Below are 22,100 nucleotides of genomic sequence, written 5' to 3' on the forward strand. Positions count from 1 at the left end.
TAAGTTAGTGGTAGGGAAATTATTGGAAAGGATTCTGCGAGACAGGATTTACTCCCATTTGGAAGTAGGCTGACGTATTAATGAGAGGCAGCATGGTTTTGTGAAGGGGAGGTAGTGTCTTACTAACTTGATTGAGTTTTTGATAAGTGAAGATGATTGATGATGGTAGGGCAGTGGATGTTGTCTACATGGACATCAGTAATGCCTTTGACAAGGTCCCTCATGGCAGGCTGGTACAGAAAGTGAAGTCACACGAGATCAGAGGTGAGCTGGCAAGATGGATACAGAACTGGCTCGGTCATAAAGATAGAGGGCAGCAGTGGAAGGGTGCTTTTCTGAATGAAGGGCTTTGATTAGTGGAGTTCCACAGGGATCAGTGCTGGGACCGGTGCTGTTTGTAGTAAATAAAAATGATTTGGAGGAAAATGTAACTGGTCTGATTACGAAGTTTGCGGACGACACAAAGGTCAGTGGAATTGTGGATAGCAATGAGACTGTCAGAGAATATAGCAGAATATAGATCGGTTAGAGACTTGGGTGGAGAGATGGCAGATGGAGATAAATGCGGACAAATGTGAAGTAATGCAGTTTGGAAGGTCTAATACAGGTGGCAAATATACAGTAAATGGCAGAGTATTGACAGGCAGAGGGATCTGGGTCCACAGGTCACAGGAAGTGGTACCGTAGGTGGACATGGTAGACAAGAAAGCATACAGAATGCTCGCCTTCATCAGACAGGGCATGGAGTATAAAAATTAGCAAGTCATGCTGCAGCTGTATAGAACCTTAGTTAGGCCATACTTGGAGTATAGTGTTCAATTCTAGTCACCACTAGGGGGCGCTCTCCCCACTACTGTTTGCCCTGGCTAAAGAGCCCTTGGCAATGGCGCTTAGGTCATCGAACATCTGGCGGGGGATAGTGAGAGGAGAGGTGGAGCACAGGGTTTCGCTCTACGCGGACGACTTGCTCCTTTACATAACAGACCCGTTGGGGGGGGGGGGATGGCTGGGATCATGGAGATATTGGAGGAATTTGGTAGATTCTCGGGCTACAATTAAACATGGGTAAGAGGGAGGTGTTCGCGATCCAGGCACGGGGGCAGGAGAGGAGACTGAGGGAGTTACCTTTAAAGTTGTGGGAAGGAGTTTTAGGTACCTGGGGATGAAGGTGGCAAGGGACTGGGATCAGCTCCATAAGTTAAATTTGGGAAGGGAAGTGGAGCAAATGAAAAGGGACCTCCGCAGGTGGGACATGCTCCCCCTGTCATTGACGAGATTACTATTTGCCATGCCCCCCCCCCCCCCCGCCCAGGGCGAGGAAGGTCCTTTTGGAACGGGAGCGCGGGATGGAAGGCTTGGCCCATCCGAATTTTATTAATTATAACTGGACGGCGAATATATCTATGGTTAGGAAGTGGGTAGTGGGGGGTGGGTCAGTGTGGGAGCGCGTGGAGGCGGCATCCTGTAAAAGGTATGAGTTTGGAGGCTTGGTTAACGGCACCTCTGCCGTTCTCGCTGGCTCGGTTCTCCACAAGCCCAGTGGTAGTGGCAGCCCTGAGGGTGTGGGGGCAACGGAGGCAGCACATGAGACTGAAGGGGGCGTCGGTGTGGTCACCGTTCTGTGACAACCACCATTTTGTTCCGGGAGGGCTGGACAGGGGCTTTAGGAGGTGACAGCGGGCAGGGATTGAGAGATTTGGTGATCTCTTCATTGAAGAGGGTTTTCCGAGCCAGGAGAGATTAGAGGAGGAGTTTGAGTTGCTGAGTGGGAACGGATTTTGGTACCTATAGGTATAGGACTTTGTCCGGAGGCAGGTTCCAAGCTTCCCTCGCCACCCTTTAAAGGGACTGCAGGATAAGGTGATGTCAAAAACAGGGGTTGGGGAGGGTCTCGTAAATATAAGGAATTGATGGAGTGGGAAGGGGTCCAATCGGGGAGGTGAAGAGGAAGTGGGAGGAAGAGTTGGAAGGAGAGTTGGAAGTCGGACTGTGGGAAAAGGCCTTGAGGAGAGTCAATTCATCCTCGTTGTGTGCCAGGTTTAGCCTGATCCAGTTCAAGGTGATCCATAGGGCTCATATGACTATGGCTCGATGAGTAGGCTTTTTGAGGAGGTGGAGGACAGGTGTGGGGGAAGCCCGGCGAATCACATACACAAGTTTTGGGCGTGTCTGAAGCTGAGGGCATTCTGGCAGGGATTTGCAGACGTCATGTCAGAGGTCCTGGAAGGGAGGGTTTCTCAGAGTCCAGGGATGGCAATATTTGGGGCGTCGGAGGATCCGGGGGCCCAGGAGGGGAGAGAGGCCGATGTTTTGGCCTTTGCCTCCCTGGTGGCCTGGGGACCGATTTTCCTGGGATGGAGGGACTCGGAGCCTCCAAAGTCAGGGGTGTGGGTCAGCGACGTGGCAGGGTTTCTCAGGCTGGAGAAGATTAAGTTCGCCTTAAGAGGTTCAATTCAGGGGTTCACTTGGAGGTGGCAGCCATTCATCAACTTCTTTAAGGAAAACTGACTGCTGACTGTCAGCAGAAAGGGGGGGGGTGAAAAGGGAGGCATGGCATTGTAGAATAAGGATAGGGAATCTAATATACGGGCAGGCAGGAGGTAGGCTCGGGGGGGGGGGGGGGGGGGGGGGGAAGAGTTGGGTGTGTTATTGTGATGTTGTTGCGTGTGTCGGACCGTTCTGCTGTTTGGAATGTTTTAATGTTCAAATTATAAATGGTTCAATAAAATGTTTTCTGAAAACAAAAAATTCTGGTCGCCACAAGGATGTGGAGTCTTTGGAGAGGGTGCAGAAGAGGTTTAGCAGGATGTTGCCTGGTATGAAGGGCATTAGCTAGGAGGAGAGATTGGATAAGCTTTTTCCAGGGTGGAAGAATCAATTACGAGGGGACATAGGTTTAAGGTGCGAGGCGCAAAGTTTAGAGATGTGCGAGGGAGTTTTTTTTTTTTTTTTAAAAACACAGTGGGTAATGGGTGCCTGGAACCTGCTGCCGGAGGTGGTGGTGGGAGCAGGTACGATATTGACTTTTATGGAGGTGGTGGGAGCAGGTACGATATTGATTTTTCTTGACAAATACATGAAGAATAGAGAGATATGGGCCCTAGAAGTACAAAATGTTTTAGGTTAGATGGGCAGCATGGTTGGCGCATGTTTGGAGGACCAAAGGGCTTGTTCCTGTGCTGTGCCTTTCTTTGTTCATTGTTCTATCAATGTTCTGCTGGCTTATGAAGCTTGGCTGAGAGCCCAGCAATTCATTAGAGTACTAAAACACCTGATCCCCAGGAAAAATATTGCTCGACTGACAGCACTACTTTTTGTCTTTTCTGTCAATTTCACAATGTTGATTTACACAAGATAAAGATGGTTCAAGTGCTTGCAGTGTCTGCTATTGATACTGGAGTCTAGAAAATTCACACTTTTATTGGCCTGTAAAAAATGAGTTTTTCAAGTTATCAATAAATTACTTGTTATTTAAAGTTTTACCAACACATTTTTTCGTCACTATAGGGTTCATTGGTTCTACACAGGTGTATAGTGGGTGAATGGACATGGAAATGCCATAACATGGCATTGGGTCACGAAGAGGACCTTTTGAACTTGCCTTTCAAAAGGATCCTTCAAAAGGATCCTTCATGCAAACTATGGTTCACAACACCTCGGAGGAGCTGTGAACTGACTGTGAAGTTGGCCTGAATCCATGAAAAAAGCGACGGACTAGGACACGCCTTTCCCCACAATGGAGCTGGTCAGGCCATGAGTGCAGGGTGAGGGCTCGTGATCCAAACCAACCCATACTTTTGAAAGGCACTGCTGAAAATAGGAAATCTCAGAAATGGGGACTTGCATTCAAGAATCAGGTCCCAAGTGGTATTTTCGCCCCTGTACAGTGTCTCCCTAATTTCAGGAGAATCCAGCCCTGCATCTCTGCTTACTTTGCCATATTCTCTCATTTTTAATCACATCTGTTTCAATCACAAAAATAGGCCCTACTTGAATTTTAGATATTGTATATATTTTTTTCTTTCTTTCTTTTTAAATTTAGAGTGCCCAATTCATGTTTCCTAATTAAGGGGCAATTTAGCGTGGCCAATCTACCTATCCTGCATATCTTCGGGTAGTGGGGCGAAACCCACGCAAACACGGAGAGAATGTGCAAATTCCACACGGACAGTGACCCAGAGCCAGGATCAAATCTGGGACCTCGGTGCTCTGAAGCAGCAGTGCTAACCACTGCGCCACCTTGATGCCCTTAGATATTGTATAGTTAATTGCAACTTTTATTCTGAACTAATGTAATCTATTTAAAAATATCTTGGTGATCCATCGACAATACGCCACCTCACCTCAGCTACCTCACTAATCTTTTCAAAACCTACTCTACTTAAATCTAGCACCCTTGTTTTCATATTAATGCTCCTGCTTTCACAGTGAACCAGAAGCCTGATTGCATTATTGTCACTATTTAAGAAGTGCCCATCAACATTTCATTTATTTACCCAATACATTTTCACTACTCAAACCTAGACTAATTCACTTCCTCACCAACAAAAACAGAAAATACTGGACAATCTCAGTAGTTCTGACAGCATCTGTGGAGAAGGGAGCTAACGTTTTGAGTCTGGATGACTCGATGACAAAGAGTAATCCAGACTCGAAATGTTAGCTCCCTTCTCTCTCCACAGATGCTGTCAGACTTGTTGAGATTGTCCAGTATTTTCTGTTTTTGTTTCAGATTCCAGCATCCGCAGTAAATATCTTTTTTCACTTTCTCACCATGTAGGTATACAAATATACTGCTAAAGGAAGGAGCTCTGCATTGATTTTAAGAATTCTATTTCAATATCACCATTTACTCACACAATTTCTAATCAATGAGTGGATAATTAAATATACCAGAACAATAATTCTGTTAGGTTTATTCATTTCCCTGATCTGTCTACAAATTTACTCTTTAAGTACCATCGCATAATTAGGTCTACTTTTGTCTGTACTGCAACCCCACCATCCCCTTTTTAACCTCTATCCATTTTTCTGTGTAAATTAACACTATTAAACATATTCTCATCTTCAGTAATACTGCTATTCTCCCTTATTTCTTGCAGATACTCTCTGCTCAAAATACTATAAATCAATGCATTTAAGGGCAACACGGTGGCGCAGTGGTTAGCATTGCTGCTTCACGGTGCCAAGGTCCCAGGTTCAATCCCGGCTCTGGGTCACTGTCCTGTCCATGTGGAGTTTGCACATTCTCTGTGTTTGCGTGAGTTTCGCCCTCACAACCCAAAGATACGCAGGTTAGGTGGATTGGCCACGCTAAATTGCCCCTTAATTGGAAAAAAATGAATTGGGTACTCCAAATTTAAAAAAAAAAAAAAATCAATGCATTCTTTTTTCATTCCTGCCCAGTTTATAGCCAAACCATACCTTCCTGTGACATAATTGCTTTCTCACAGTGCTGCAATACATGCACTTTGTCTATTTTTGTTTGCATTGAAATGCTATTCGTTTTAGTTTGAAATTTTTGTTCAAGCTAAAATTTAATTCCTTTATCTCAAGTCTTTTCCCTGAAGCCAACTGCAATCCTCTGGTTGATATTAGCGAATTCAACAAAGATTCAGAATTGAACCATAAGACGTATTTATCCAGTGAGCTGCTGGAGATATTTTCATTCCAGCATGGTCACGTTACAAGTCTGTAATCTTACTTAACATGATGTGGAGATGCCGGAGTTGGACTGGGGTGAGCACAGTAAGAAGTCTTACAACACCAGGTTAAAGTCCAACAGGTGATTTGAAACAAACCTGTTGGACTTATAACCTGGTGTTGCAAGACTTCTTACCGTTACTTAACATGGATAGACTGGTGAAGCTATGCTTATTTTCCTTAGAAAAGGTTGAAACGAGATTTGAAAGTGGTGTTCAAAATTATGAGAAGTCTAGACAGAGTACATAGAGAAACAATTCCCTTTGGCACATGGATTAAAAATCAGCAGACACAAATTAAAGATGATTGACAAAGGAACCAAAGGTAACACGAGAAAAAAAAAATGTCACGAGTGATCAGGGTCGGGAATGCACTGCTCGAGATGGTAAGGAAGCAGATTCAATCATGGTTTTCAAAAAGGAATTGGGTATGCACAAGAGGAGAAAGAATTTGCAGGATTACAGGTGAAAGGCAGAGGAGTGGAATTTGCTGCATTGATCTTACGGTACAGGGACAAGTGATCTCCTTCTGTGCTGGAACCAATCTATCCAATAGTGAAGTGCTTGTTACTTTTTTATACTTACATTTCCTCACTTTAAATTCCAACACATCTAAGTTTTAAATCATCTGCAAATATGGCCTTATTGTATTGACCCCGTTGATCATTTTAAATCATTTGCATTTAAATAATTTACATTAGAGAAATGCAGAAGGGGCACCAAAACCAACCATTGAGACATTATTTACTCCCATGCCCCATCCATAGAATCATAGAATTTACAGTGCTGAAGGAGGCCATTCGGCCATCGAGTCTGCATCAGCCCTTAGAAAGAGAACCTTACCCAAGCCCATGCTTCCAACCTATCCCCGTAACCCAGTAACCCCACTTAACCTTTTTAGACACGAAGGGCAATTTAGCATGGCTTATCCACCGAACCAGCACATTTTCAGACTGTGGGAGGAAACCGGAGCACCCGGAGGAAACCCACGCAGACACGGGGAGAACGTGCAGACTCCGCACAGAGAGTGACCCAAGCCGGGAATCGAACCTGGGACCCTTGAGCTGTGAAGCAACTGTGCTAACCACTGTGTTACCATGCTGCCCACCCACTGTGCTCTTGTGCTGCCCACAAGCAGCCATACAAGCCTTCTAATGAGTCCATGTTCTTTGACCCATGCTTGGGCCCTAAATTCTGGAATTCCCTCCAAACGTTCCCATCTCTCTATTCCCTCTCTTGCTTTAAAACCTATCTCTTTGACCAAGCCTTTGGTCACTAGCCCCAATTTTTCCTCATGTAGGTCTTTGTCAAATTTGATAATGCTCTTCTGAAGAGTTTTGATACATTTTCCTACGTTAAAGGAACTGCATAAATGCAAATCTTTTTTTCGTGCCCTTTAAGTCCATTGTTTAGTTACTCCTAGGGTTTACCAACAGCCCTTACAGTTCTAAATTTTACTAATAGCCTTTAGTCTGGGACATCATCCAAGACCTTTTTGAAATTAGGCACACCAGGGTCTGAGATTTTCAGATGGCGGGGGCTCAACGAATGCACCCCGCTAATTCCGACGCCCCCATTGGAATTTCACGCTCAAATGAGCACTGATTGGCAGCAGGCAAGATTCCGCCCACACTTTGTGCTTGTACACTGAAAGTGACAAACATCCCATGCCCCCCCACAAGCTAATCCTGAAATACTGTCCCTTCCTTTGTATATTTACACTTCAGATTTTCAACTAACATGCACTACTTTATATGTCAGCAAAAAATATTTTGCCATATGCCCAATTGCATAACTGACCGAAATCTTTCAGCAAATCTCTAATTGCAACCTCTCCATTATTCTCTATTTTAGTGTCCATGAAAAAAATTAAACATTTTTTCTGTAAAATATTTCAAACTGTTTCTACAATATAAAGGTGGTGAATCTAGTAAATATTTAAAACTAGTATGAGAATTCCTTTACGATTATTATTTTTAACTCAAAATCTGAATAAAATGGACTTACACATGAAGAAGTGCTGAAGATTTTGCAATGATCCACCTGCTGTAAAGTAAGCCCAAGCTGCCATAAGGACCATAATCACGAATGCTGGAATAAGGCTGCCTTCGTACACTGGATTCAGAAATGTCTGGAGAATTAGAAAGAATAAACAGTGTCCAATATGTGCTATACAGTATGTCTATTTGTTGGGCTGAAATTGCAATATAAAATAATGATTTTGCATCGCCGAGAAAAATTTATACATGCAATGGTACCTCAAACACCCGAACATCCTGAAATGCTTCAAAGAGAATCTCCTCAATGACACTACACAGAAGCAGAATGGACTATAATAGCGAGCAGCCATATTTTTCAAAGCACAACAACTTGAAATAATCTTTTGCACAGCTGCACAACACAGTATTTTACATGGAACAAGGAATGCATGGTGGATTCCGGGTTGGTGTCATTTAGCAAGAACATGGGTAGTTAAAAAGCAGATCAGGAAGATCCCACATGATCCATAATGCTGATGGGGATACTTGGTCCTTTGGCTACAATGAGAGGCTGAGCACATTGGGTCGATACTCTCTCGGTGATGGAAGAATGACAGATGAGAGGCGGAACGTTTAAGGGAGATGTGCGGGTAAGTTTTTCCACACAGAGGGGTGAGTGCCTGGATCGTGCTGCCAGAGGATGTGTTGGAAGCAGGCACATTAGCAACATTTAAGAGTATCTGGATGGGTAAATGAATAGGGAAGAAATAGGGGGATACGGACCAAGTAAGAGCATCATGGCACAGGCTTAGAGGGCTGAAGGGCCTGTTCATTTTTTTCTTTGTTCTTTGCTCCAAATGAAAATAATAGGACTCGGAGGGTGCTTGAAAGGATAGATGCTGAGAAGAAGGGAAAGTCAGGGAACCAAGAGGTGAAGTAATCAGTGGGAAGCGTAGCTGCTTAGGAATACAAAAAAGCACAAAAAGACAAAACTCAGGAGAGGTTACGATAGTCCCATCCCACAAAATATGAGAGTGTATGGAAAGGCTCAGTAAATCAAGGTCCACCACACTAAGAAACCAAAAAGGGACGGTCAATAGAGAATTAAAGGTGCTATATTTAAATGCGCGCAGTGTACGGAACAAGGTAGATGAGCTTGTGGCCCAGATTGTGACTGGCAGGTATGATGTGGTAGGCATCACAGAGACATGGTTGCAGGGGGTTCAGGACTGGCATTTAAACATCCAGGGATTCACAACCTATCGAAAAGACAGGGAGGTGGGCAGAGGGGGCGTGGTTGCCTTGTTAATTAGGAATGAAAGTAAATCAATAGCACTAAATGACACAGGGTCAGATGATGTGGAGTCTGTGTGGGTAGAGTTGAGGAGCCACAAAGGCAAAAAAGCCATAATGGGAGTTATGTACAGGCCTCCTAACAGTGGTCAGGACCTCTGCACAAAATGCACCACGAAATAGAAAGTGCATGTCAGAAAGGCAAGGTCACAGTGATCATGGGGGACTTCAATATGCAGGTGGACTGGGTAAATAATGCTGCCAGTGGACCCAAGGAAAGGGAATTCATTGAATGTTTACAGGAGGGCTTTTTGGAACAGCTTGTGATGGAGCCCACGAGGGAACAGGCCATTCTGGACTTAGTGTTATGTAATGAGCCAGACTTGATTAAAGATCTTAAAGTAAGGGAGCACTTAGGAGGCTGTGATCATAATATGGTAGAATTCAATCTCCAATTTGAAAGAAAGGTAGAATCAGATGTAAAGGTGTTACAGTTAAATAAAGGTAACTACAGGGGCATGAGGGAGGAACTGACGAAAATCGACTGGGAGCAGAGCCTAGTGGGAAAGACAGTAGAACAGCAATGGCAGGAGTTTCTGGGAGTAATTGAGGACACAGTGCAGAGGTTCATCCCAAAGAAAAGAAAGGTTATCAGAGGGGGGATTAGGCAGCCATGGCTGATAAAGGAAGTTAGGGAATGCATCAAAGCAAAAGAGAAAGCTTATAATGTGGCAAAGAGAAGTGGGAAGTCAGAAGATTGGGAAGGCTACAAAAACAAACAGAGGATAACAAAGAGAGAAATAAGGAAAGAGAGGATCAAATATGAAGGTAGGCTAGCCAGTAACATTAGGAATGATAGTAAAAGTTTCTTTAAATACATTAAAAACAAACGGGAGGCAAAAGTTGACATTGGGCCGCTCCAAAATGACGCTGGTAATTTTGTGATGGGAGACAAGGAAATAGCTGAGGAACTAAATAAGTACTTTGCGTCAGTCTTCGCAGTAGAAGACATGAGTAATATCCCACCAATTCCGGAGAGTCAGAGGGCAGAGTTGAATATGGTAGCCATCACAAAGGAGAAAGTGCTAGAGAAACTAAGAGGTCTAAAAATTGATAAATCTCCGGGCCCAGATGGACTACATCCTAGAGTTCTAAAGGAGATAGCTGAAGAAATAGTGGAGGCGTTAGTTATGATCTTTCAAAAGTCACTGGAGTCCGGGAAAGTCCCAGAGGATTGGAAAATCGCTGTTGTAACCCCCCTGTTCAAGAAGGGAACAAGGAAAAAGATGGAAAATTATAGGCCAATTAGCCTAACCTCGGTTGTTGGCAAGATTCTAGAATCCATTGTTAAGGATGAGATTTCTAAATTCTTGGAAGTGCAGGGTCAGATTAGGACAAGTCAGCATGGATTTAGTAAGGGGAGGTTGTGCCTGACAAACCTGTTAGAGTTCTTTGAAGAGATAACAAATAGGTTAGACCAAGGAGAGCCAATGGATGTTATCTATCTTGACTTCCAAAAGGCCTTTGATAAGGTGCCTCACGGGAGACTGCTGAGTAAAATAAGGGCCCATGGTATTCGAGGCAAGGTACTAACATGGATTGACGATTGGCTGTCAGGCAGAAGGCAGAGAGTTGGGATAAAAGGTTCTTTTTCGGAATGGCAACCGGTGACGAGTGGTGTCCCGCAGGGTTCAGTGTTGGGGCCACAGCTGTTCTCTTTATATATTAACGATCTAGATGACTGGACTGGGAGCATTCTGGCTAAGTTTGCCGATGATACAAAGATAGGTGGAGGGGCAGGTAGTATGGAGGAGGTGGGGAGGCTGCAGAAAGATTTAGACAGTTTAGGAGAGTGGTCCAAGAAATGGCTGATGAAATTCAACGTGGGCAAGTGCGAGGTCTTGCACTTTGGAAAAAAGAATAGAGGCATGGACTATTTTCTAAACGGTGACAAAATTCATAATGATGAAGTGCAAAGGGACTTGGGAGTCCTAGTCCAGGATTCTCTAAAGGTAAACTTGCAGGTTGCGTCCGTAATTAAGAAAGCAAATGCAATGTTGTCATTCATCTCAAGAGGCTTGGAATATAAAAGCAGGGATGTACTTCTGAAGCTTTATAAAGCATTAATTAGGCCCCATTTAGAATACTGTGAGCAATTTTGGGCCCCACACCTCAGGAAGGACATATTGGCACTGGAGCGGGTCCAGCGGAGATTCACACGGATGATCCCAGGAATGGTAGGCCTAACATACGATGAACATCTGAGGATCCTGGGATTATATTCATTGGAGTTTAGGGGAGATCTAATAGAAACTTACAAGATAATGAATGGCTTAGATAGGGTGGATGTAGGGAAGTTGTTTCCATTAGCAGGGGAGACTAGGACCCGGGGGTACAGCCTTAGAATAAAAGGGAGTCACTTTAGAACAGAGATGAGGAGAAATTTCTTCAGCCAGAGAGTGGTGGGTCTGTGGAATTCATTGCCACAGAGGGCGGTGGAGGCCGGGACGTTGAGTGTCTTTAAGACAGAAGTTGATAAATTCTTGATTTCTCGAGGAATTAAGGGCTATGGAGAGAGAGCGGGTAAATGGAGTTGAAATCAGCCATGATTGAATGGCGGAGTGGACTCGATGGGCCGAATGGCCTTACTTCCGCTCCTATGTCTTATGGTCTTATGGTCTAAGTAATTTACCTGGGTGCATAAGCTTACATGATGGACCCTTACCCAGAGTCCAAGATGGGGTGGAGTTCTTTCATTCAGAGGGTTCCGAATCTTTAGAATTCTTCACCCAAGGGAGCTCTGAATGTTTAGTTCTGGACTCTGCAAGGGAAATGGGGATTGCATGGAAAAATAGTGTTGAGGTAAAATTTGCAGTGATCATTAAATTATGGCGCAGGTTTGAGAGATTGTATGCTGCGCTCCTGCTCTGATTTCTTAGGCTCCATCATTAAAGTTGGCCTCGCCATTTCTACGCTGGGGAGAAGATACCAAACCAACTGTTATCGAGAATGTAAAAGAGAACGGAATATAAAAGCAAATTACTGCGGATGTGGAATCTGAAACAAACAGGAAATACTGGACAATCTCAGCAGGTCTGACAGCATCTGTGGAGAGAAGAGAGCTAACATTTAGAGTCTGGTGACTCTTTGTCAAAGCTAGAGAGAACTGGAAATAGGGTTTGATTTATACTGTTGTGGATGTGGCGTGGAGCGGTGGGGCTGGATAGGGCGCAGCGATAGGTGGAGATTGACAAAGATGCCGTGGACAGAAAGACAAAGGGAATATAAATGAGGGTGATCAAAGCTAAGAAGGGTGCTGATAGTGGCACATTAAGAGATCAGAATGCGTTAATGGCAGGACAAAGGTGAGCAGTGTGTCAAAGGACAACTAGGAACAGATGCCCCAAGTGCGGTGGGGGGAGTGGGACAATGGCGAGGGAAAAACAGATTGATGGAAATAAATTGATAGAAATGAAAATGGGGTGAAGGTGGAGGAAAGAGTTCACAGTGTGAAGTTGTTGAACTCAATGTTAAGTCCAGAAGGCTGTAGCGTTCCTAATCGGATGAGGTTCTGTTCCTCCAGTTTGTGCTGGGCTTCACTGGAACATTGCAGCAGGCAGAGGACAGATATGTGGACATGAGAGCAGGACAGTGAGTTAAAATAGCAAGTGGCAGGTAGGTCTAGGTCCTGCTTGCGGATAGACCAGAGGTGTTCTGCAAAGAGGTCACCCTGTCTGCATTTAGTCTCGCCAGTGTAGAGTAGATCGCATTGGGAGCAGCAAATGAAATCGACCAGATTGAAGGAGGTGCACATGAAGTGCTGCCTCACTTGAAAAGAGTGTTTAGGCCCTAAAATGGTGAGCAGGGAGTAGGTCAAGGGGAAGGTGCCGTGGGAAGAGGGTAAGATGTTGGGGGAGATGGAGGGGTGGACCAGGGTATCCAGGAGGGAACGGTCCCTGTGAAATGCTGATAGTGTGCGTGAGGGAAAGATGTGTTTGGCGGTGGCATCATGCTGCAGTTAGTGGAACTGGCAGAGTATGATTCTTTGAATGCAGAGGTTGGTGCGGTGAAAGGTAAGGACAAGGGGGACCCTATCCAGGTTCTGGGAGAGAGGGGAAGGGGCGAGAGCAGAGGTGCGGGAGATGAGTCGACCACAGTGAGTATGAAACCTTGATTAAGGAAGAATGAATACATGCCAACAGCACAGTTTTGGAAAGTGGCATAATCAGAACAGATGCGACGGATGTAAAGGACCTGAGAGAATGGGATGGGAGTCCTTAAAGGGTGCGGGGTGTGAAGAGCTGTAGCTGAGGTAGCCGTGGAAGTTGGTGGATACTAGTAGACATCAAAATAGAGATTGAGATAGAAAGGTCAAGGAAGTGTCGGAGATGGACCACGGGAAGGTGAAAACGGGGTGGAAATTGGAAGCAAAATTAATACATTTTTTCAGGTCTTGACGGGAACATGAAGCAGCCCCGAATGTCATTGATGTACCGATAAACGAGTTGTGGGATTGGAACAAGGGCAGTATGGAAGCACAGTGGTTAGCACAATTGCTTCACAGCTCAAGGGTCCCAGGTTCGATTCCCGGCTTGGGTCACTGTCTGTGCGGAGCCTGCACGTTCTCCCCGTGCCTGCATGAGTTTCCTCCAGGTGCTCCGGTTTCCTCCCACAGCCCAAAGATGTGCAGGTTAGGTGGATTGGCCATGATAAATTGCCTTTAGTGTCCAAAACGTTTGGGTGGGGTTACTGAGTTACAGGGATAAGGTGTGGGCTTAAGTGGGTGCTCTTTCCAAGGGCCGGTGCAGCCTCGATGGACCGAATGGCCTCCTTCTGCACCGTAATTTTGTTGATTCTATACCTCAGAGAGACAAGCAAAACTGGGATCCATGTGGGTACCCGTAGCCATGCCTTTGGTTGGAGTAAATGAGACCTGTTAAAAGAAGAAATTGTTCAGTGAGAGGACGTTCCCCAGACGGAGGAGAGCGGTGATGGATGGGGATTGTTCTAGTCTCTTTGAGGAAGAAGCGGAGAGCCCTCACACCATCCTGGTGGGGAACGGAGGTATAGAGGGACTGGACATCATGGTAAAGAGGAGGCGGTTAGGGATAGGGAACTGGAAATTGGAAGAGAATGGAATGTTGGTGTATATTTTGAAGAATGGAATTCTCTACAAAGCCCCAGTTAGACCATACCTCGAGTACTGAGACCACACCTAGAGTACAGTGGGAAGTTCTGGGCACCTCAGCTTAGGAAGTGTTGAAGTCAGATTTAGAAAGAAGGTTTTTAAACAAAGGGTACCCTTTGGCTTAGATGCCTGTATAAGAGGCAATTTGTAGGAATAGATAGATTATAAACAATGCTTGTGATTTTATAATGTAAGAATTACTAATATCAGAAAGGATACAATATGGCTGTTAGCTGAACTAGCAAAAGACACAAAATTGCTTTTAGCTGAAGTAGCCACATTCCTGAGTTGAGTTGCAAACTAGTATAAATAATAGCATTTAATTACAGACAGCAGAGCTAGTCAGGAAGGCAAGAATGATGGATATCAAGGCATTGAAAGGGAAACAGACATGGGAGTTCAAGGGAGGACTTCACCAGCGACTGATAACAACTCCACAGGACAAAGAACATTATGTATCCTCGCCAGCCCAAGGTCAGGTGCAGGCAGGAAAAATAACTTTAACAGTTAGTATGAACGATTTCTTCATGAAATCAGGGGTAAGGGGCCAACCCACTTTACGCAATGTCAAATTCAATTGGATATGTAACTAATGTATGCAATGTATAACCAATATTATTGGAAAAGGTACAGCCAAAATGGGCTGTGTAGCCGTTTTGAAAAATATAAGAATGGATGTTTTCCTTTATTCGGTGGAGAGATGGTCTGGGAATTTAACAGACGTCGTCTCCCCGACGGCAAAATAAGCCGTTTCATGCGAGGACCTGGGCGTTGAGTGATTTCTTTGGGATCCTCTCCCACTAACAGGAAGTATATGCTGGCCTTGGATGGTGTGCGACGTAGGTTTACCAGAATAAAAACTGGGCTCCAAGGGTGAAGCTATAGTGAGAGATTAAACAAACTAAGGCTATGGGGTGATTTGCTAAGTTTTTAAAGATACAAGAGGAACAGATAGGAGAGATGGGGAAAAACTATTCTCCTAGTTTGGGAGTTAACAATTTTTTATTCTTTTGTGGGATGTTGGCATCGCTGACAAGGCTAGCATTTGTCACCCATTCCTCATTGCCCTCGGGAAGGCATTGGAAACCATCAAATGGTATATAATACAGGAGGAGTTCAGACAGACTTTACCATGCATTACATCTGAAACAGATCCAAGAGTAGAAACCTCACCAGTCCTGACACTAGCAAGTGTGTTGCAATAACTGCGACAACAGCCACCCATCGTTTATTCTCAAATCCATCAAAGAACAGCACACTCCAGAATGTATGTAGCAGAATGATGGCCATGGTCATAAAAGCTGCAAAACAAAAAAATGTAAGTATAATGAAATGGTGAATTATAACAGAACATACTGCAAGAGAGCATCACAAGTGCATATACATGTATCCTGTTTCCAGAGGCTATCATTTCATCCAAAGCATTATTTCTTGGCAGTGCTCAACGAGAGTTGGAGTCATACTATTTTACAACAATAAAGGTATGATGTTATCTATACGCAACAAATATGAAGGGTCCATTTGGTCTAGTTTTGTCTTGGTGGCCATAAATTCAGTCACAATACAAGGTGGGGAGGGAATGAAATTGGGTTTGGTTGCAGTTGTAGGTGTTGTTTGGGTGCCAAGGGACCTCGAGGCTCCAAAAATGTTATCCGCACGGCACAAACGCTACTTCTGCAAACAGAGGTTGACACTGTATTGGTAAGTGGTTAGTTCGCAAGCACCTTCGATCTACCAGAAGCATGTAGTCATGATGTCAATCACCGCTGCCATTTTATAATCAAACTGGCCTACACCCTCAGCCTTGCACAGCTGAACATGACAGTAAGCTGCATTAAAAAAGTCATCAGTGGTATGTACAATGGTATCATACAGTTTAGTTGCTGGTTTATTTCTTCTGGCTGTTGTTACATTTCTAACTTTTTTGGTACTTTCTATAGTTGTTTCAAGTGGTGGTGTATGTGCTTAAGCACTGTCTGCTGGCTTCAAGGCATCTGCACAAAGTAGTTTCTCCCAGACATTACTAGACCTTCCCCTTGGAATACAACTAGATTAGGAGAATGAAGAGAAGCCATTCGGAGAAGGACAACTGCCAAAACAGTGTGGAGAATGGAGATAAGAATTCTTGGTGGGATGTCATCCAGGGTGTTCAGAGAATAATTCGTCTACCTAAACTTCAGTGATAACCAATATTAGAGTCCACCGAAATCTGCTAGCTGCTTCAACCACAGCTTACACCACAGAGCAGAAAAAGGACCACATTACCGGAGGCCGCGAAAGTGACCATAGCTATGAACTTTATGTGTCTTGCCTCTTTCTAGGCAGCTGCTGTGGATATTCACAGCAACTAACTGGACTAGCCTTATTAGTACTGTGGCTACCAGGGCAGGTCAAAGGATAGGAATTCTATGGCGAGTAACTCGCCTCCTGATCCCCCAAAGTCTGTCTACCATCTACAAGGCACAAGTCAGGAGTATAATGGAATACTCTCCACTTGTCTGGACGAGTGCAGCTCCAACCACACTCAAGAAGCTCGATACCATCCAGGACAAAGCAGCCCGTTTGATTGCTTCCCCTTCCACAGACATTCCAGCCCTCCACCACCGACGAACAGCGGCAGCCATGTGTACAATCTGCAAGATACACTGCAGTAACGCACCAAGATTCCTCAGACAGCACCTTCCAAACCCACGACCACTACCATCTGGACAGACAAAGGCAGCAATACCTGGGAACCCCACCACCTTGAGGTTCCTCTGCAAGTCACTCACCATCCTGACTTGGACATATATCACCGTTCCTTCACTGTTGCTGGGCAATACCCTAGAACTCCCTCCCTAACAGCACAGTGGTTGCACCCATACCTCAAGGACGGCAGCGGTTCAAGAAGGCAGCTCGCCACCATCTTCTGAAGGGCAACTAGGGATGGGCAGTAAATGCTGGCCTAACCAGTGATGCCCACATCCTGTAAATAAATTTTTAAAAAACAAATTGCAGAACGTTGCTGAAGGGAGGTCACGGAAGCTCTTTAGGCAGGGAGAGATAACTTAATTCCATTCCCTTTTGATAGAGACAGAGGAAATTATGCAGAATCAGCACAAGGGTTTTCAAGGACTGCAGGTTTCCCCGTGGTATGGGGTGCCAATGCACTTTATTGTCTGGGTGCTGCATGCCAACTCTGCCATGTATCTGAACCAAAGAGAATTCCATTGCAGCAGGTGAGACACCCTGGGTCACGCATAATGCAGATTAAAGCCTGGTATCTTGATGACATTCATGAGGCATTTGTTCTTCAGCAGTCTTCTGTGCAAGTTGTAATTCAACCAAAATGGCGACTGGGCTACAAGAGCCAAAATTTTAATTTATTTATGAATGTGACTGTCACGGGCAAATTGCCTTTGAGAACATGGTTAAGCACCCTCTTAAACTGCTGCAGTCTGCAGGATTTGGGTTTTTTCCCCCCCACAGTGCTTTGATACAACTAGGTGATTTACTAGGGCATATTCAGAGGACAGCTAAGAGTCTGGTTCTGGAGTCATAAGAGGCCAGACCTGGGAAGGACGGCAGGTTTTCTTCCTTAAAGAATACAGTATTATTTTAGGATAATACAGTGGTTTCATGATCACAAATACGGATATTGATTTTTTATTCCAGAGTTATTTAACTGAATCTAAAATCCCAAACTGCCATGGTGGAATATGAACTCAAGACTCTGGATTATTAGCCATGGTCTCTGGATTGCTAGTGTAGTAACTTAAACATTAGGCTACCAAACCCAGTCACTGCTGGTTACATGACTCAGCTGACATAGCAGGTGATTGGCATGCTGAAGTGACAATTCTGCTGCCTGAACCACTCTGCAGGAAGCCTGGAGTACTTGGCTGAACGAGTCTCGAGGTTTGTGGCGGTATGCTGTATCCTGCATAATCTGACCATCATGAAAAAGAACTCTCCTGCCATCAGCTATCAAATGAGAAGCTGGAGTGCAGAAGAACAAGAAAGGGACGGCAGGGGCAGAGGAAGAGGTGGAAAGGACTGTACATGGACAATTAATTCAAGAGGGATACCAGTAACCTCAATGGCAATTTCCCATTCACCAACCTTCCCACAGAATCCATAGAAGCCCTGCAGTGCAGAAAATGGCCATTCGGTCCATCGAAGCCGCCCTGACCCTCCAAAAGAGCACCCTACCCAGGCCCACTTCCCCGTCCTATGCCTGTAACCCCACCTAACCTGCACATCTTTGGATTTTAAGGGGCAATTTAGCATGGCCAATTCAACTAAGCTGCTAATCTTTGGATTTTGGGAAGAAACCGGAGCACCCAGAGAAAACCCATGCAGACATGTGCAAACTCCACAGTTACCCAAGGCTGGAATCGAACTTGCGTCTCGGATGATGTGAGGCAGCAGGTGCTAAGGGAAGGCAGTGGTGTAGTGGTATTGTCGCTGGACTAGTAATCCTGAGACCCAGGGTAATGCTCTGGAACCTGGGTTCGAACCCCACCAGGGCAGATGGTGGAATTTAAACTCAAATTAAAAAATCTGAAATTAAAAGTCTAATGACCACCATGAAACCATCATTAGTCGTCATAAAAACCCATCTGGTTCACTAAGAAAATCGGTCATCCTTACCTGGTCTGGCCTACATGTGAACTCTTAAATGCTCTCTGCTATGGGCAATAAATGCTGGTCCAGCCAGCAATACCCTTATCCCAATGTTGAATTAAAAAACCCACTGTGCTACCATGCAGCACCTCTGACACTGACCATCATTGTCCTATTCCCACAATGCAAAAGATAAAAACCACCATAACACATGAAATCATGCTAAATCGCACACAAAAATAAACTAATCACAATTATGCATTCACTTGATGCCTGCCTTGCCTGTCTTTGCCTGTCCTAGTGTTCCTGTGCAATGCTACCCCACTGGCTGCAGCATGGGTGATCGAAGGCTGCTGACTTTCAATGAAAGCGACTGCAACTTCAAGCAGTTCTGGGCTTAAGATGTCTATCTCAGCAGCAGTGTCCCAGCTGATGGCTGTCTGACAGGCAAGAGAAATGACACTGAGCAAGTGGCAGGGGTGTGAGCATGACTGCCATCATCCCGAGAAAGAAAAGCATAGTTATTTTCCACAGAGCCACTGCTGTTCTCCCAGCGAAGCTCCTTAGTGACTTGCAATCTGATGGTGGTCAGGTTTCAAGACTGCTGTGACACCCTGAAAGCCCCTTTGAACACTGGATAGTAATAATGGCAACAGTCTTCCAGTCAGCATGCGATTACAATACATTGTACACCTGTTTCAAAAGACACTGATCACGGCTGCTGTACTTAGCACTAAAACATCAGTACATATTCTTTTTTCACTCAGTAGCAATCAGACACTGGGGGAAGAGATTCTCCACTCCCGCGCCGGTTGGGAGAATCGCCTGGGCTGCCAAATTTCCCGGGACGCCGGTCCGACGCCCTCCCGCGATTCTCCCAAGCGGCGGGAACAGCCCCGTCGAGTTCGGTGGGCAGCACGCCGGAGAATCGCCGGAGACACCCAAAATGGCGATTCTGCGGCACCCCCGCTATTCTCAGGCCCGGATGGGCCGAGCGGCCAGGCCAAAACGGCGGGTTCCCCCGACGGCGTCTACACCTGGTCGCTGCCGTCGGGAACAGCGTGGGAACGCTGGGGGGGGGGGGGGGCGCGGCCTGCGGGGGGGGGACCTCAAATGTGGCATGGCCCGCGATCGGTGCCCACCGATCGTCGGGGCGTCCTCTCTGAAGGAGGACCTCCTTCCTTCCGCGGCCCCGCAAGATCCGTCCGCCAGCTTCTTGCGGGGCGGACTCAGAGGACGGCAACAACGCATGCGCGGGTGACGCCAGTTATGCGGCGCCGGACGCGTCATCTATGCGGCGCCACAAGGCCTGGCGCGTGTAGATGACGCGGCCCCGATCCGAGCCCATTGTTAGGGGGCTGAATCGGTCGGGATCGGGGTAGTTTCGCGCCGTCGTGAACCTCGACGGCGTTGCCACTTCGGCGCGGGAGTGGAGAATCCCGCCCCGGGTGTCTGCTCGCCAGTGCAAGAAGAGTATTTGCAGATTGGGGTGCCAATTTTAAATACCACCTTATCTTTTTTTTGATAAACAATTTTAGAGGTATTTTGGCATAGTAAAAAACAATACAAAACAATGTGCAAAGAACAATCAACACAGTGCAAAAACCAGCTCTCCCCCCCTACAAGTACCCGCCTAACTACCCCCCTAATCTACATTGCCCTAAACCCCCCCCCCCTTCCTGACGATTAATTTTCCGCGAAGAAGTCGATAAATGGTCGCCACCTCCGGGCGAACCCTGACAGTGACCCTCTCAGAGCAAACTTAATTTTCTCCAGACCGAGAAAACTCGCCATATGAGATAGCCAGGCCTCCGACATCGGGGACTTTGAGTCCCTCCATGCCAGCAGAATTCGTCGCCGGGCTACCAGGGAAGCAATGGCCAAAACGTCAGCCTCCCTCTCCTCCTGGACTCCCAGGTCCTCTGAAACCCCCAAAATTGCCACCTCTGGACTCATCACCACCCTTGTTTTCAGTACCCGGGGCATAACGTCCGCGAATCCCTGCCAGAACCCCCCCCCCCCCCCCCCCCCGAGTTTTGGACATGCCCAGAACATGTGGACATGGTTCGCTGGTCCTCCCGAACATCTGGCGCACCTGTCCTCTGATCCAAAGAATTTACTCATCCGGACCACTGTCACGTGGACCCGGTGGACGACCTTAAATTTAATCAGGCTGAGCCTAGCGCATGTTTCGGTCGCGTTTACCCTGCTCAACGCCTCCGCCCATAAGCTCTCTTCTATCTCACCTCCGAGCTCCTCTTCCCACTTAAGCTTCAGCTCCTCGCTCTGCGACTCCTCTGCCCCCGTAAGTTCTTTGTATATATCTGAGACCCTCCCCTTCCCCACCCTTCCACTGGACACTACCCTGGCCTCCATCCGCCCCCAAATCGAACCCGCACCCACCATCCACTTCCTTATCATAGCTATGTTGGCCGCCCAGTAGTAATTACTAATGTTTGGCAGCGCCAGTCTCCCTTCCCCTCGGTTCCTCTCGAGTATCAATCTCCACACTCACGGGGACTTTCTCACCCACACAAATCCCATAATCATTTTATTGACTTTCTTGAAAAAAGACAGTGGAATGAAAATGGGGAGACACTGGAATACGAACAGGAATCTCGGGAGGATCGTCATTTTAACCGTCTGCACTCTCCCCGCTAGTGTCAGTGGGAGCACATCCCTCCTCCGGAACTCGACCCTCATTTGCTCCACCAACCGAGATAAGTTCAACTTGTGCAACCAACCCCAATCCCGTGCCACCTGTAACCCGAAGAATCTAAAACTGTCCCCTACTAACCTAAATGGCAGCCCCCTCAGCCGACCCTCCTGGCCCCTCACCTGGACTACAAACAACTTACCTTTTGCCATGTTCAGTCTATACCCCGAGAACTGGCCGAATACCCTCAGGATACCCATGATTTCATCCATCCCAGCCACTGGATCAGTGATGTACAAGAGCAGGCCGTCAGTTGACAACAAAACTGTGTTCCACCCCCCTCCCCCCCGCACCAGCCCCTTCCAACCCCTAGAAGCTCTCCGGGCAATTGCCAGCGGCGCTATTGTTAGCACAAACAGCAGTGGGGAGAGGGGGCCCCCCTTCCTCGTCCCTCGGTACAGTCTAAAACAGTCAGACGTCGTCCTAACACTAGCCTCCGGAGCCTGGTACAGAGTCTAACCTAGTCAATAAAACCCTCCCCAAACCCAAATCGTCCCAGCACCTCCCATAAATAGTCCCACTCAACCCTGTCGAAAGCCTTCTCGGCATCCATTGCCACAACTACCTCTGCCTCCCTACTCTCTGGGGGCATCGTGATCACATTCAGCAGCCTTCTT

General features: G+C 46.2%; 2 protein-coding genes across 2 annotated transcripts in view; one reads left to right on the forward strand and one right to left on the reverse strand.

The window, feature by feature from the left end:
• The window catches only part of ca9 (carbonic anhydrase IX), a 259,496-nt gene that overhangs the window by 235,156 nt on the left and 2,240 nt on the right, over window positions 1–22,100 (forward strand). The window lies entirely within an intron of this gene.
• The window catches only part of LOC140409088 (gamma-secretase subunit Aph-1b-like), a 139,246-nt gene that overhangs the window by 5,788 nt on the left and 111,358 nt on the right, over window positions 1–22,100 (reverse strand). The window contains exons 5-6 of the mRNA XM_072497194.1: window positions 15,336–15,463; window positions 7,710–7,833 (exon numbers count right to left, since the gene is read on the reverse strand). Of these exons, the coding sequence (XP_072353295.1) occupies window positions 7,710–7,833; window positions 15,336–15,463 (252 nt within the window). The remainder of the gene's footprint in view (window positions 1–7,709; window positions 7,834–15,335; window positions 15,464–22,100) is intronic.

This window comes from Scyliorhinus torazame, chromosome 3 (assembly GCF_047496885.1).
Source record: "Scyliorhinus torazame isolate Kashiwa2021f chromosome 3, sScyTor2.1, whole genome shotgun sequence".
In the NCBI taxonomy this organism is placed as follows: domain Eukaryota; kingdom Metazoa; phylum Chordata; class Chondrichthyes; order Carcharhiniformes; family Scyliorhinidae; genus Scyliorhinus; species Scyliorhinus torazame.